The sequence below is a fragment of the Mus caroli genome, chromosome 8 (genome assembly GCF_900094665.2).
Source record: "Mus caroli chromosome 8, CAROLI_EIJ_v1.1, whole genome shotgun sequence".
Lineage (NCBI taxonomy): Eukaryota > Metazoa > Chordata > Mammalia > Rodentia > Muridae > Mus > Mus caroli.
The window spans coordinates 28,002,919-28,017,935 of NC_034577.1; the positions used below are offsets into that span (position 1 = coordinate 28,002,919).

The 15,017-nt window shown below is 43.6% G+C and overlaps 2 protein-coding genes across 9 annotated transcripts in view; one reads left to right on the forward strand and one right to left on the reverse strand.

Annotated features, from left to right (window-relative positions):
* Nucleotides 1-8,298, forward strand: part of Gtf2e2 (general transcription factor IIE subunit 2) — a 46,857-nt gene extending 38,559 nt beyond the window's left edge. For all 5 annotated transcript variants that reach the window (XM_021169635.1, XM_021169636.1, XM_021169637.2 and 2 more), the window contains exons 7-8: nucleotides 7,063-7,178; nucleotides 7,577-8,298. In XM_021169635.1, the coding sequence (XP_021025294.1) occupies nucleotides 7,063-7,178; nucleotides 7,577-7,693 (233 nt within the window). In that variant the 3' untranslated portion in view covers nucleotides 7,694-8,298. The remainder of the gene's footprint in view (nucleotides 1-7,062; nucleotides 7,179-7,576) is intronic.
* Nucleotides 8,299-13,052: 4,754 nt separating this feature from the next.
* Rbpms (RNA binding protein, mRNA processing factor) overlaps nucleotides 13,053-15,017 on the reverse strand; it is a 151,396-nt gene continuing 149,431 nt past the window's right edge. For all 4 annotated transcript variants that reach the window (XM_029480393.1, XM_029480396.1, XM_021169582.2 and 1 more), the window contains one exon: nucleotides 13,053-14,576. In XM_029480393.1, coding sequence (XP_029336253.1) covers nucleotides 14,368-14,576 — 209 coding nt within the window. In that variant the 3' untranslated portion in view covers nucleotides 13,053-14,367. The remainder of the gene's footprint in view (nucleotides 14,577-15,017) is intronic.

The window sequence follows — 15,017 nt, forward strand, 5'->3', positions numbered from 1 at the left end:
AGAGCAGAAATGCTCTTGAATGGACAAGTTTCAAGCAAGTGAAAGATCACCCTTAATTTTGTCTATAATAAAAGCACGTGTCCTGCTTTGTTCTGTAGGAATTTTCTTAATTAAGAAGTAAACAGAATATTTAAACCAAAGCATGCATTTAATTTCAAAAGGACATTTATTTCCTTAAACCAGACTCTTATAATTCAGATAAAAATGTTGGTGGTCAAGAGAATGTAAGAGAACAGTCCAAGGAATTAAATCTGTACCTTCCATAAGATCTCCTTTCCCTGGAAACTGGCGATCTTTACCTTGCGAGTTTATGATGATTAAAAAGAAAGGAATCTGGTACCTAATTAGTACATAGAAATTGCTAGCTGCTAGCAGTAGTATTGAAATATAGTATCTAAGAGGCTTAGTCCACCTATCTGGCCGCTTGTTATCCTAACTCAGGGTTTTGTAGTTTTGGATTTGACTAGCTAAATAGGAAAGAAGTAGATGGCTTTTAGTAGTCTGGGCTGCATTTGCAACGATCTTCTACAGCTACATCGTTTAGTGGCTCTTGGTATTTCTGATAAGAATCCCTGTATGGGACTGTCCCCTCGTTGCTGGTAGTTGTTTAGTGGCTCTTGGTATCTCTGATAAGAATCTCTGTGTGGGACTATCTCCTCGTTGCTGTATGGGACTATCTCCTCGTTGCTGGTAGTTGTTTAGTGGCTCTTGGTGTCTCTGATAAGAATCCCTGTATGGGACTATCTCCTCGTTGCTGGTAGTTGTTTTTAGAAACTTAAGTGTTTTATCTTTATTCCTAGAGTTCTTGGATTCTTCTAGCAGCTATCATTGTTGAGTCTTTACTTTGCACTCTGTTGCTCTTTTAAGTGATTATCTAGTTTTATTTTTGTGGTGCTGTGGATGGACCTAGGGCCTTTGGCATGCTGGGCACATTTTCTGCCACAACATGACGTCCCCAGAGCATTATATTTTGATGGTTTGGTGACATGCATATACTTTAGTGCAATTTTTATGTTGATTGAAAGTTTTCTTGTATCTGTCTGTCTGTCTGTTTAGCCATATGCTATTATGAGTGAAGCTTGGTGTCATGTATACATATGGCCATTTTGTTTGTTTGAGACAGGATCTGTCTACATAACCCTCTCTGTCCTGGAACTCACAGCCTTGGCTTCCCACATGGTTGGACTGTAACCTGTAAGCTGAAATAAACGCTTTCTCCTTGAGTTGGATTCAGTCAGTGTTTTATCACAGTAACAGCAAAACAGAACACCTTTGTTTCAGAAATCTTTTCACAGGCATAACCAGAGGTGTGTTAGGCCATCAGTGAGGATTGTGTCTGAGACTGTCTACCTAACCACCAGCTTATCTATCTGAGATAATAGTTTCACTGTTTCCACTTCGGTCTATTCCTGAGTTCAGTCTAGTCCCAGTGTTATAGTGTATCCAACTTAATTTTTTTTTTTAAGCAACTTGACAATATTAGAGAAAATAAAGGTTCAGCTGGGTATGGTAGTACACACCTTTGATCCCCCCCACTTGAGAGGCAGAGATAGGTGGGATCTCTGAGTTTGAGATTACCCTGATCCACAAAGTCCCAGGACAGCCAGGCTACAGAGAGAGATACTCTGGGGGAAAAAACAACTACAAAAACAGCAAAATAACCAAAATGACCTTGGTTTTTAATTTGTAGTTTATTAGACATGTTTTATAAACTTAAAAAGTTTATTCCACTTTGTAACATTATTGAACAATTTGTATCCTCAAATATGTTAAAAAGCAATTAAATTTGGGGTCCTCTCAAACACTATTGAAATTTGTGATCTAATGTTCATCTTAAATATTTGAGTAGCAGCCGGGCGTGGTGGCGCACGCCTTTAATCCCAGCACTCGGGAGGCAGAGGCAGGCGGATTTCTGAGTTCGAGGCCAGCCTGGTCTACAAAGTGAGTTCCAGGACAGCCAGAGCTACACAGAGAAACCCTGTCTCGAAAAACCANAAAAAAAAAAAAAAAATTTGAGTAGCTATAAAATATCTGTATAGTTTCATTGATAACACATCTTGTAACAGCATTAGGCTAAAGAAAGGCAAAACAATAAAAATGTTTTATTTTTTATAATGCTGGGTGTGGTACATGCCTGTAATTTCAGCACGTGGGAGGTTGAGGCAAGAGGCTTGAGAGCCTCAGACCAGGCCGGGTTATATACCCAGGCCTTGGCTTAAAGCACAACATGGTGTAATACAGCTCAATGGTAGGATCCTTGCCTGGTATATGCAAGGCCCTGGGATCGGTCATTAGCACTGCCAAAAGAGAGAAAGAGAGGGAGGGAGGCAGGGAGGGAGGGAGAAAAAAGTAGGTAAATTGAGGACAAAGAAGTCAGGAAATGTTCTCTGGCAATGATTTATTAGCCATGGTATAGAGGGGTAGTTGAGTTTTGTTTTAGTGCATGAGCAGTATTTATCTTGGGTTGCGTTACTATTGCTCTATCATCATGACCAAAGCAAGCTGGGGAGGAAAGGGTTTCTACTTACATAGAACTGTTCATCATAGAAGGAGATTAGCACAGGGGCTCAAACATGGAGGGAGTCTGGAGGCAGGAGCAGGCTGAAGCCATGGAGGGGTGCTGCTTACTTGCTTGCTCCTCATGGCTTGCTTAGCCTGCTTTCTTACAACACCCAGAAAAAATAGCTCAGGGCTAGCACCACAATGGGCTAGGCCTTCCTCCATCAATCACTAATCAAGATAATGTCCTGCAGATGGATCTTATGAATGCATTTTGTCCCTAGAAATGAGGTTCCCTCGTTTTTAGTTTGTGTCAAGTTGACATATAACTGGCCAGGACAGCATATATTTTGAGGTCCTGTGTTAATGAACAGATTCATTTGTCAGACCATGGCTGGCGCTATCCTTGTAGGGAATGCCTCTGTGACTGTGTAATAAGAAATCTTTAGCATTCAAGCTTTTTTTCCCCTTTGTTTGTTTGTCTGTCACTTATTCTGTAGGCTTAGCCTGGCCTTGAACTCACAGAGATCCATCTGCCTCTGCCTCCCGAGTGCTGGGATTAAAGGCATGTGCCATCACCCCTTGGCAGCATACAAACTTTTGCACATATCAAATAAAAAAGGCAGGTCAAGCAGTTTGTTTTCAGAGAATTTAAATTTTATAGTGTCACCAACAGAAGCATAGTAAAAAGTCTCTGGAATGAAATTAGCTAGTGAACAAATGATATTATGAACACAGCTTCTTTCCCTTTTGTTTATACAGATAACACACACACACATATATACACACATACATATATACACAGTTGGGTTAATATGCAAAAACACGGTTTTCATATGTTGGTAAACTAAAATAAAGGAAAATTTGGTCTAATGCCAGAACTATTATTTTGTGTAGTATATATATATATATATTTTTTTTTTTTTTGAGACAGGGTTTCTCTGTATAGCCCTGGCTGTCCTGGAACTCACTTTGTAGACCAGACTGGCCTTGAACTCAGAGATCCGCCTGCCTCTGCCTCCTGAGTGCTGGGATTAAAGGTGTGCACCATACTTCTCATAACAACTGAAATAATTAAAAACAAAATAAAATAGTAAAATAAAACCCTGGCTGTTAGGTAGTTGGATCCTACCTTTATGCCAGTGCCAGGAATCTGAAAATTTAGGACCTTCTTAGTCTATCAGGGAGCTGAGGTTACAGAACAGCTGTCTGCTCTACAGTATATGAATAGGTATCCCAAGAAAAGATGAGGTATGGATACTCACTTACCTGAGACAGACAAAATGAGCACTAATCAAAAGAATGTAGTTAATCATTTGAAAGTATTGCTGAAGACTGCACCGATTAGTATGAAGACATAGGTCTCAAGGGTGGTGTGGATTCAGGGGTACAAATTACCCCCCTCCAAGCCCTTCTCCTTAGACTCCATCAGATTCTTGCAGTGAAGTTGAGGCTGTTCTTTAAGAGAACCCATGGTTTGATTTGATTCCCAGTACCCATCTACATAGTGGCTCACACCCATCTCTTAACTCAGGTTCTAGGGGCTCTGATGCCCTTGTGGCCTCCACTGCCTTGGTCACATATGGTGCATAACATACATGCAGGCGAAATACCCTTAGTAATGTGAAGTTCCAGAACAATCAGGCAGACTACAGGGGAGCCAGTGTAACAGGGAACCCCAAGCCTGGAGGGCAGCAGCCACGGAAAACACTTAGGACAAACCAGGCCCTGTCCTGAACACAAGGAGTGGCGTAAAGAATTGGAAGCCAGTTTATTATGGTGAACGATAGCAGAAGATGTTGCTGACCAAGCATACATCCTGACTAGATTGCCTCACTGCAGGCTTGGCAGAGGAAAGGTGTTCCCATTTCCAGGCATACAGGCATACAGACCTCTGATTTCCGCTGGCCACAGAGGATGTCCTCCTTATAAAAAAATGCATAAAAAGAGACAAAGGAAAACATTATACTGTTGAGACCAGGTCAGTAATGAGACCAAATTCTTAAGACACAGATATTTAACTCCTAGATACAACTGCTAAACACAGAACTTAAAGGTTAATGTTGACCTAAGTAGTAGAAAAGACCAGACCAACTGTATGATGAAGTGGAATATGTCACTAAGAATATCTAATGGAAAGTGTGATGGCAGAGCTGAAGAGCAGCTCCAGCAGCCTCGCAGGACACATGATGTAGTAGCCAAGGGGACAGTACAACTGAGATGTGAACAGAAGAAAGTATAAGAAACCAAACTGCATCCTCGATCTGTAGGACAATATCACATGTTCTTCAATTATCTTCATGGATAATTTGAGTCTGAAGGAGATGGTGGAAGAGAAAGTTGAATATCAGTGGCCAAGAATTTTCTAGAATTAATGACATCAAACCAGGATGGATCTAAGCACGTGAGATAAGTCATCCCTCTCCAAGCCAGCGAAAGAGAAAAACATCAGACTTGGTTTATTCAGACTGCTAACTACTGAAGATGAAGACAGTGAAAGAAGAGAAAGAGTCATTACAGAGGAACAGATAATTACAGCAGAGCTCTTAAAAACTCTGTGTGTGTCGTGTGTGTGTGTGTCTGTCTGTCTGTCTGTCTGTCTGTGATCCCCATCGAGTTGACTGCTGCATATAGTATGAGATAAAGAACCTGCCTTTCCTGCTTGTAGATTCAATTACTTTTCTGGCACACTTTATTTTGTGTTTTGTGTGTGTGGGTGTTTTGCATGCATGTATATCTATATGCACCTATGTGCTTTGGACCCGCAGAGGCCAGAAAAGAGCCTAATCCTGAAACCCGAATTAAGAGATGGTGTGAGTAAGCCACCATGTGGGTGCTGAGGGTGCCAACCAGGGTCCTCTGGAAGAGCAGTTGGTGCTCTTAACTGCTGAGCTCTGGCCACACTGACTCCCCAAGCCATTATTAAAGAGACTGTTTCATTTTCTGCTTTTACATTATTAAAAATCAATTGAGATATTTACTTTAACTGATATTAAGATAATCCTCTCTGTACTTTATTCTGTTTTGTAGGTTGACACTTCTTTATTTTTATGCTGTTTTGATTACTGTAGCTTTGTAATGTGGTTTGTGGTCATTGTTGTCTCTTGCCTCCAACACTGTTCCTTTTAGCTTAAGATTGCTGTCTTAGTCTTTTATTAAGCAGTGTCACAGACTGGGTGAATTATAAAGCAAAGAGGCTTATTCAGAGACCTTCCTGGTAGAGTTCTGGGGTGGTGTAGGGTGTCACATGTTGAAGGTGTGGGGACATACCAAACAGTAGCCAGACTAGCTGTATGAACTTTGACTCTTGAAATAATGCATCAGTCGCTTGCATGTATTCACATGCACTTTAGTCACCATTTGTTTGCTTTAGATTGAAAGTTTGGGGGAAAAATTATCTTTTTTATTTTTTTATTTCTTGCATGGGTATTTGGCCTGCATGTGGGTTGGTGCTCTTAACTACTAAGCAGAGCAGTGGAGGCAACATGAGTATGAGAGCCCCTAGACCTAAGTTAGAGATATCTGTGAGCTCCCTGTGGGTGGGTGCTGGGAACCAAGTCATGGGTCCCCTTGAAGAACAGCCTCAACCACTGAGCTGTCATGTAGCTTGCATGGTAGTGGATTGGCAAGGAGGGCAGGTGTGTGCTGGTGGAGGGTTGGCAATAGTCAGGTCTGCAACCTCCTCAGCTGTTGTAAACAAGAAGCCTACCGCAGCATTAGGGGCTTTGCCATTCTCAGTCCCCAGAGCACACTGTAAGGCTTTGCTGTCGTCACAGGTGGGCTGTGTGTGGGAAGGGCTTCAAGGCTCTTAGTGAGCCTGCTCAGTACAGCTACCTTTAGGAGCAGAATTTAAAGCATAAACAATTGTTATTTTATACATGTCCAGTATAAGAATGAGATATGTGGCTAGACACCTACCTTTTTTCTTTGTTCATATAAGGAGTGTTCTCAACCTACCCTCCTCCTCTCCCTCCTCCTCCTCTTCCTCCTCATTGTTGTTGTTGGAATGGAAGTGCTAACTGCTTCTCTTCCCTTTCAAGATGGGAGAAGCTTCCGTTACACCATGCTCCTCTAACTAAGTCATAAAAAGTAGAGCACACTGGTGGCCCTGTCACTGCTGCCTTCCAGGTCACACAGCCTCCGGCACTTGACATACTTTTGCCCTTTTCTCTTTCTCTTGTGTCTGTGTCTCTGTTTTACTCTTTCCTTCTTTCTTTTTTGAGACCGTGTCTTACTATGTATCCTCATTGTCTGACTGGAACTTGCTGTTAGGCAGGGCTGGCCTTGAACTTGCAGAAGTCTGCCTCCTGAGTGCCTGCCAGGGTTTAAGGTATTTCTTTGTTTTCTTAGTTAAATCTAAGATGTACTAATTTAGGCCCAGAACTTGCAGAAGTCTGCCTCCTGAGTGCCTGCCAGGGTTTAAGGTATTTCTTTGTTTTCTTAGTTAAATCTAAGATGTACTAATTTAGGCCCAGGACAGATACTATTCAAGGTGAATTTTGATCACCAAAAATACTGTGGTTTATACAAATTTATGGTAAAATAATTACTGTCTTGGTACAGAATTCCAGAAACTGTGGAGGAGTGTCACTGTGGATTCAATGGATGAGGAGAAAATTGAAGAGTATCTGAAGCGACAGGGTATTTCTTCCATGCAGGAATCTGGACCAAAGAAAGTGGTATGTATTTTTTAGAAAAGCAGTCTAGTCCCTTCTTCTCGGGACTGTTAGCTGTTCTTCATCCTGCTGTCCAAGAGTGAGGGAGGGACTCCCTCTGATGGAGACTGCACAGAAATTCACCGCCTCTCATTTTACTGACTTAATGCCCTGGAGAGTTGTTATGCTTTTGTGCCTGCCTGCTCTTTTCCAGTGCAGGTTTATAAAGCCTTGTGCTATCAGAAGGCACAGCTCTATTTGGAGGCTGGGGGTGCACTGTGAATGGGGTGTTTGAGGTCGGACCTCCAAGCAAGAACCAGGAAAGGCTCAGAACCCCGTGCCTGGTCTGGGCTTGTTGAGTAAATCTTAACCTTCTGTTCCCTAGGGTCATTGTGTTTAACTCTCTTTACCTTGTCCTGCAGGCCTCCATTCAGAGAAGGAAAAAGCCTGCTTCACAGAAAAAGCGACGGTTTAAGACTCACAATGAACACTTGGCTGGAGTGCTGAAGGATTACTCGGACATTACCCCTGGCAAATAGGGAACACTTTTATTCCTAAACACAGTTACAGACACNCANTCGAGATCTTTCTTGATGCTTGNGATCTCAAGACTTTCTGCCTTCCTGTCTNCTCCTCAGGACTGAGGAGAGGAGCTGTTCAGTTTACAGAACAGGAGCGGATTACCAGACTCATTCTTTTCATCCAGCAAGCTAGTGGGAAGGAATGGGTGCTCCTGTTTAACTTTCTGGGGTTGTTTGTTTTATTTTATTAGAAAGACACTTACATGACACTCAGGTGTCTGCTATTTATCTTGATTTCTAAATGCTTCTGGATTCCATGTTTTCTCTATTCTTCTAGAAGAAGTTGGAGGATAGTGCTGAATGCAGTTTTGTTTATTCCACGAAAAATATTTATAATAAAATCATTTGTAGGAAGATCTTTAAGAAGTTAGGAAATTCAGTTTGTCTCTTACTTCTTGAAAATGGCAGGGAGCAGCTGCAGTCTCTTGACTTGCCCGGGTGGATGTTTAGGATATGACAGAGATTAGAGTCAGTACTGTTGACGTAAGGATTTCATCTTTGGAACACAGGGTATGTATGCCTCTGGTTAATAAGCTAAGCAATAAAATTACACTAAATGTAAATGTTAATGCTTTGTTTTAAAAAGCTAAGTCAGCATTTAGTAAGTTGGATTCATGATTTGTTACCACCCTGAACATGGAAACTCCTTGCCAGCTTCACCATATCCTGGCTCTCCCCTGAGAGCTGGCCTGGCGGTCTCTGGTGAGGGCCTTCTGTCACCTGTTAACAGTCCGTGCAGTTCCAGTCAGAGCCATTACCAAGATGGTGAACTTGGAGTGTTCCCTCTGATGTGTGCCACGCCCCTGAGGGGAATCACAGGTCTCGTCTCACATATTAAATGATGTTGGAATACAGAAGCCAGGTTTGGTGTCCTCAGGAAAGGTGGGACTGTAGCCCAGGCACTGTGCCTCTGGGGAGTGTTCTAGTACTTTACCTTCCTCATCTCCCAGCTCTAAATACAGTCTAAGAAGATGCCACGCCACACCGGGCGTGGTGGCGCACGCCTTTAATCCCAGCACTCGGGAGGCAGAGGCAGGNGGATTTCTGAGTTCGAGGCCACCCTGGTCTACAAAGTGAGTTCCAGGACAGCCAGGGCTATACAGAGAAACCCTGTCTCGAAAAACCAAAAAAAAAAAAAAAAAAAAAACACCCGGGGGGGGGGGCGCACGCCTTTAATCCCAGCACTCGGGAGGCAGAGGCAGGCGGATTTCTGAGTTCGAGGCCACCCTGGTCTACAAAGTGAGTTCCAGGACAGCCAGGGCTATACAGAGAAACCCTGTCTCGAAAAACCAAAAAAAAAAAGAAGATGCCACAGTCTGGGTTCCCGTAATCAGAAGGTAAGAAATTTACCCCCTTGCTCGGTGTCTGAAGGATTTGTGATAGTTATGGCATGAAGTTAGCTTTGCCCATAAAGCTAGAACTCATCTCCCAGCAGGTACCTCCATTTGCAACCATGTTCTCCAAGCTAAGTTATGGCCCAGGTCTGAAAGTGCAAGTCTGTCTGTCTTACTGCTTCGTCTGGCTTTATAAGGAGGCAGACTTGAGGCCTGCTCATATACATGCCTTACCACCAGGTCTGTGTCCCGGTGAGTTCTAGCTCAGTCTGTCTCGTTTGTTTCCTTAGGGACTGGCCTGATAATTGATTCTAATTTTTTATCTCCAAAGAAATGAAGAAATTAAATCTAGCAAAACTAAGTGTCTCACTAGTTGGCAAACTTGCAAATTCTGTGATTTTGTTTCACTCACTTGCATTGTCTTGCCAACAGTTCCCTTTGTTGTTCTCTCTGCTGAAGCACTAGACTGAAGCATCCCTGGGTGATGTGTAGGGAGTAGGTCATCTACGTGGTTGTGTTCAGTGGCCATAATAAAAAAGAACGGATTCTGGCAGCAGCTCTTCTGGGTGACTAAAGACATTCCTCCAGAAATTTCAAGTTGAAGTCTTGGTCTCACCTCTGCCTGTTTGTGTCAGATCTGCTGCCATTTAGAAGCAGGTGGGAATGGGCATGGTTGGGAGAGTTAAAAGGCATCTGATCTATAATTCATCATAATCACAAGAGGCTTTTAGGGCTAGCTAAGAGAGATGTAGTGGAACTTAGATAAGGTATAAAAAAAATGACTATTTGGCTGTTGCTGTCACAGCCTGTAAAATATGGTCAGATGATGGGTGGACCCAGGGGACGGAGAAACACTCAAGACTAGTTGATGTGAGTACTGGGGAAAGCCGATGTAGGAACTTTGGTCCCGCTGCTTCTAGGGAGGATGCAGTCCTGGATTCCTCTCGTGAGCCTTTGTTTGCAGTCACTAGAGTGGAAGAAGCTTGCTCTGAAGGTAGGCACTCATGTGGGACAAATACATCTGGATTGTGAATTTCCCAGTCCTTGTAATGGCAATCGTCCCAGGCATAGAAGGTGAAACTCAGTGTCCCCTTTTTTTCTAGTACCGTACTTTTACTTTGGCTCATTTTTGGGAAGTTTGGGGTTTTCTCAGGTTTCACTGACTGCTGTTTGCTGAGACTAGTGCTGTGCCTGGGAAGCAGTGACACTCTCTTGTCTGTCTCACTGCTGTCTGTGCAGCTGCATGTGCTGCACATCGGACAGGTCGTCGTTTCCCAGATGGGACAGGGTCTGATTTTGCCCCTCTTGTGGTTCTAGAGTAAAAGTACACTTTCCTTCATGAAGGTTTTTCCACTAGAAATAAATAGGAATGGCTAGTCCTTGGCCACAACACCTTAAACATGTCTTGTCTTGGAAGCTGAGTGTGATCTGGCACGGTTAATACATGTATTGGAGAAACACGTACCTCCTTAGACTGACAGGCCCTCTGGAAGTTGGTTAGCACATTCCTGTGACCTTGTGCTTCCAATGACATTTCACCTGGCCAGGACACTGCATGCACGTGGCTCTGGGTGAGTAGCTAGGACCTAAACAAACAGCCTCAACAGCCAGCTTTAGAAATACCAAAAACTGCTTTATTTTTGCACTTGACTACTACTGTAAGACACTGAACATGTTTGACAATCCTTACATTGAAATCCTCTGTTATAGTTTTAGGAGAAAACTGCTCCTTTGTCCATGTAAATATTGTAATTTGAACATTATCTCAAAGTGCATTTAGGCCTGTTTTTGCTCAAAAGACACCTTGGGTGAAATTTAAGCATTTGACCTAATCATTTCTCACTGGGGATAGGGCTGGGGAAGGCCTGGCTTTGTAGTTCATTTCTGCATCGTATCTCAGCTCCACGAACACCAGGGTCACAAGAATGTGTTGCTGTATCCAGCTTCCAATCTGCATCACATCAGTGAGGCATGCATGTGAGCGGTTGAGACAAAGGCTACACTATTGGGTTATTTAAAGTTCTCTCTTTTAGGAAAAAAAAATATATTGCCTACATGTATGTCTGTGTGAGGGTGTCAGATCTTGGAGTTACAGATAGTTGTAAGCTGCCATGTAGGTGGTGGGATTTGAACCTGGATCCCCTTAACCACCAAGCCAACTCTCCAGCCCCTCATTTTGTTTTTTTCCAAACATGGGTTCTCTCTGTAGCCCTGGCTGTTTTGGAACTCCCTCTGTAGACCAAACTGGCCTCAAATTCAGGGCTGCCTGCCTCAGGTGCTGGGGTTGGGTTAAAGGGATACACCACCACCCAGACTTCACTGGGCTTCTTCTGGTCAGGTTATGTTAAGAGTTTGTGAGAAGACTTTCCACCACCCCCAATAAAGGTGATACCCACAAGTTCTCTTTTACTGCTGTAACTGTTTCCCAACGACCCTGCATTCATTTCTGCTCAATAGAGAGAGAGCAGCTGTTGCTGCTTGTAGAGAAAGTTAGTGAAGTAGGTGTTAAGTGTGTGGTCGGTGGGTGTGTATCTGACACTCAAGGCCTCAGATGTGGCCCTCCAGTGATTAGCCTGTGTGTGGTAGTCTCTGGTGTCTTACATACAGATGTGGCCCTCCAGGGATTAGCCTGTGTGTGGCGTCTCTGGTGTCCTAAGAGTTGGAGCCTCTAGACTAGTTAGGAACAGCTAACTTGAAGACAAAGCCACACGGATCAGTTTGTTCCACAGAACAGTCTTCAGTAATAATTCCAAGAGCTGGAGGGTGATGGTGAAAGATACACTAGTTGTCTCTGTGAGTGCCAAATGATCAGAAAGCAGTGACCATATCTTGGTTTTGGTGGCTTAGTCTCTGAAAAAATATCAGAGCCTAAGACTGCAAATTATCAGTGTTTAAGACTGCAAGTCACCAGTGACTACTGAACATTTAAGAAGTGAGCATCAGGCTGGAGATGGAACTCAGGTACTTGCCTAGCAGACTCCTAAAACCCTGCATGCCAATCCTGGGAATCCTGCACTGGAAGGTGAGGCAAGGAGCACCAGAAGCTCTGGGGATCCATAAGACCTGGGTGGGGGGAAGGGTAACTGTGAGAGTATGGCGAATACTATCATCTTAGCTAAATCAGCAGCCATGTTTTTCTAGATGTGTATGTGGGTGGTATACCAATGGACCTCAAGTTACTGCTGGGAGTCACTAGATCTAGGTACTGGGAACCTCACTCCAGTCCTCTACATCGTCAACCCCCCCCCCCCAAACAAACAGGGTCTCGGTGTTTGGTTCTGGCTGTCCTGAAACTCACTATGTAGACCAGGCTGGCCTCAGTCTCATAGGATCTGTCAGTCTCCTGGGATTTAAGGTGTATGCACCTGTGCTTGGCAGAATCAATTTTGACTTCAAACTGTAAAGGTCCATAATTTGCCAAAGAATGACACCCTGGACTCAAATAGTAAGCAGTTCAGAATGCTGGGGTGTATCATGTACCAAGGTGGATGTACCCCAGTGAGCTTGCAGGCCTGATTTAAAGCATATTAGGGGAATTCCGGGTGTGTGTGTGTGCACGCGGGGGGTGGGAGTGGTTGGGAAGAAGGAGGTGACCTCTATCTTAATCTGTTGGCTTGATTGCCTGGGACGTTCCGGAGCCATTTCTGGGGTGTGGGGGGCTAGAAACTGTTGCTGACCCATTGCCTTTGCCTCAGGCCAGGTGGTGGGGCACTTTCTGACTAGGTGCCTAAGGAGGCCTGGCACTTTTTTCTGTAACTGACTTGCCTGGTCTCCTGAACTGCCAGTCTGAAGCCTGTCATGGAGTCTGCCTGTCTCAAAACTTTGTAGGTTAGGGTGGCTGGTACCTTTTACTGAGGTCCGTGGATCCCTTGGTGGCAGCTGGGTGTGTCGTAATTACCTCGATTCCCATCAGTGGCTGAATCTTTGGAAATCTGTGCATCGTAGGACATGCTTGCTTGATGTAAGTTGTCAGACAAATCATGTAATGGCTGGAATAAACTTTTATTATTTTTTTAAAAATGACAATACAAAAGTACCTTTACACAATTTATAAAAGCATAATCGATGATAAAGCAAGTAGGAGTCTCACAGTCAAGTGGCACGGGGGCTGGGGGCATGAGCGGTCCCTGAACACCAGCTTGGATGTTTAAGTTCCCAGTGCTGCCTGCCCCCGTCCTCTAGTTTACAGTGAAAAGGCCCCTATTCCAGGCCTTGGTGTTTCTTTTTTTAAACCTTTAAAAACTTGACATTACTTCTCATGAAAAATAATGAAATAACCCTCCCAAACCAATGACAAAATCATTAAAATATGACCCTTTTCAACACAACACAAGCAGATCAATAACAAAGATACAAAGATTGTGATTATGTCTAGTATCAGCAGCTGGGAATTCTGAGGTCAACATTATAATACATAGCTCTTTTTTGAGGAGCAGGAGCTGTGCTGTCACAGCCTCTGGAAATGTGTTGCACATAACACAAGACTAACTTTGGGCCTTGAAGTCTTGAAGCAAGGGTATTCATTGCAGAGGGCCACTGTTTCATTCCCCACCCTGTACAATGTAGTAGGTAGTCTCAAGATGAGCACGTCCAGAGAACATGATGGGCGGTCTATCTGACATGGCTGCCTGACCAGATAGCTACTCAGGTAGGCCAATGCTTTGCTGAATCACTTGAGAGAGATGTAACGTCCACTGCAGGCTCAGTGGGCAGAGCCTGCTCCTCTTGAGGCAATGTTAGGTCCCTCCCCTTAAATATAAGGTTCCACTGGGGAAATGGAGACAGTTTATGGAAGGTGGGTGATATATATTAGGCTACACACTCTGAGGGTGCTATCATAAATGCTAAGTATAGAATGTCACTATGTCCCTGGGCACAGTTGATATAGTCTCAGCTGGAGTGGCCATGGGTTTCAGAGACATCACCTAAGTAGTCTTTGCCCAGTGGTGAATACACTACAATGGCAAATGCTCTTGGGGGCACTGATTGTCTTGCAGAGAGATCCCTGGGAGCCAGGATTACAGAGCTAATACTGCAGAAGCCCATTTCTACACCACATTACTAATAACAGGGCCTGACTGGGCCAGGCAGAGGGAGTCCACACATTTACAACACAATTGTGGAAAATTTTGATGCTAGAGATATGCTTCAAACATGCATCTTATTTCAGAAGAAAAATAAGATAAACACCATTAAAAGCATTCAAAACTCAAGCGAAAAGTTGTGATATAACCTAGTGTAAGAATCCATCTGTCCATTCTTAAAATGTCTGTTATAAAAATACTAACGATCTTGGCTTTACTGTTGCTGTCTTTGTTCTATGTCTTCAAACTGTACAGAAATGTCAGACCATGCATTCACAAATAACACATTTCTTAAAATTATACAGTGTAAAAGAGCAAAACACATTTTATTATATATTTTTTTTTCTTTGAGGAAAACAGATGTGTGATAGAGGCTGTTGTGAAGTCTTGAAGGGGTCAAAACGGGGCAGGGTGTTTTCAAGCCTGAAACAGAAAGAAAATGTGTTGGGAGAGCATCTTTGAAAATCCCATACAGCACTGTCACTGTGCCCCCTCCCTATAAAACTAGTAGTCTCAGACTTGTGGGCAGTGGATGAAGACGTCAAGCTGGGTGCAGTCCAGCACTGGAGACCTGAGGCAGGAGGATCAGCTGGAGTTCCAGGCCACACGGGGAAAAAGCAAGAGGCCCAGCTAGACAGATGGCTCAGTGGGTAAACATTAGCTGTCAGTGACCTGAGTTCAATTCTGGGGACTCATGTGGTAGAGAACAGATTCCTGCGAGACGTCCTCTCCTTCCCATCTCCACACACTAAAATAAAGACAAAAGTCCCTCCTTTCCCCGGAGTTTTAACACAGGCTTGTGTATTTTGCTTTGTGGCAGAGCTGAGGCTGGTCCTGGATTTTTTTACCTGAGAGGAGCTTGCT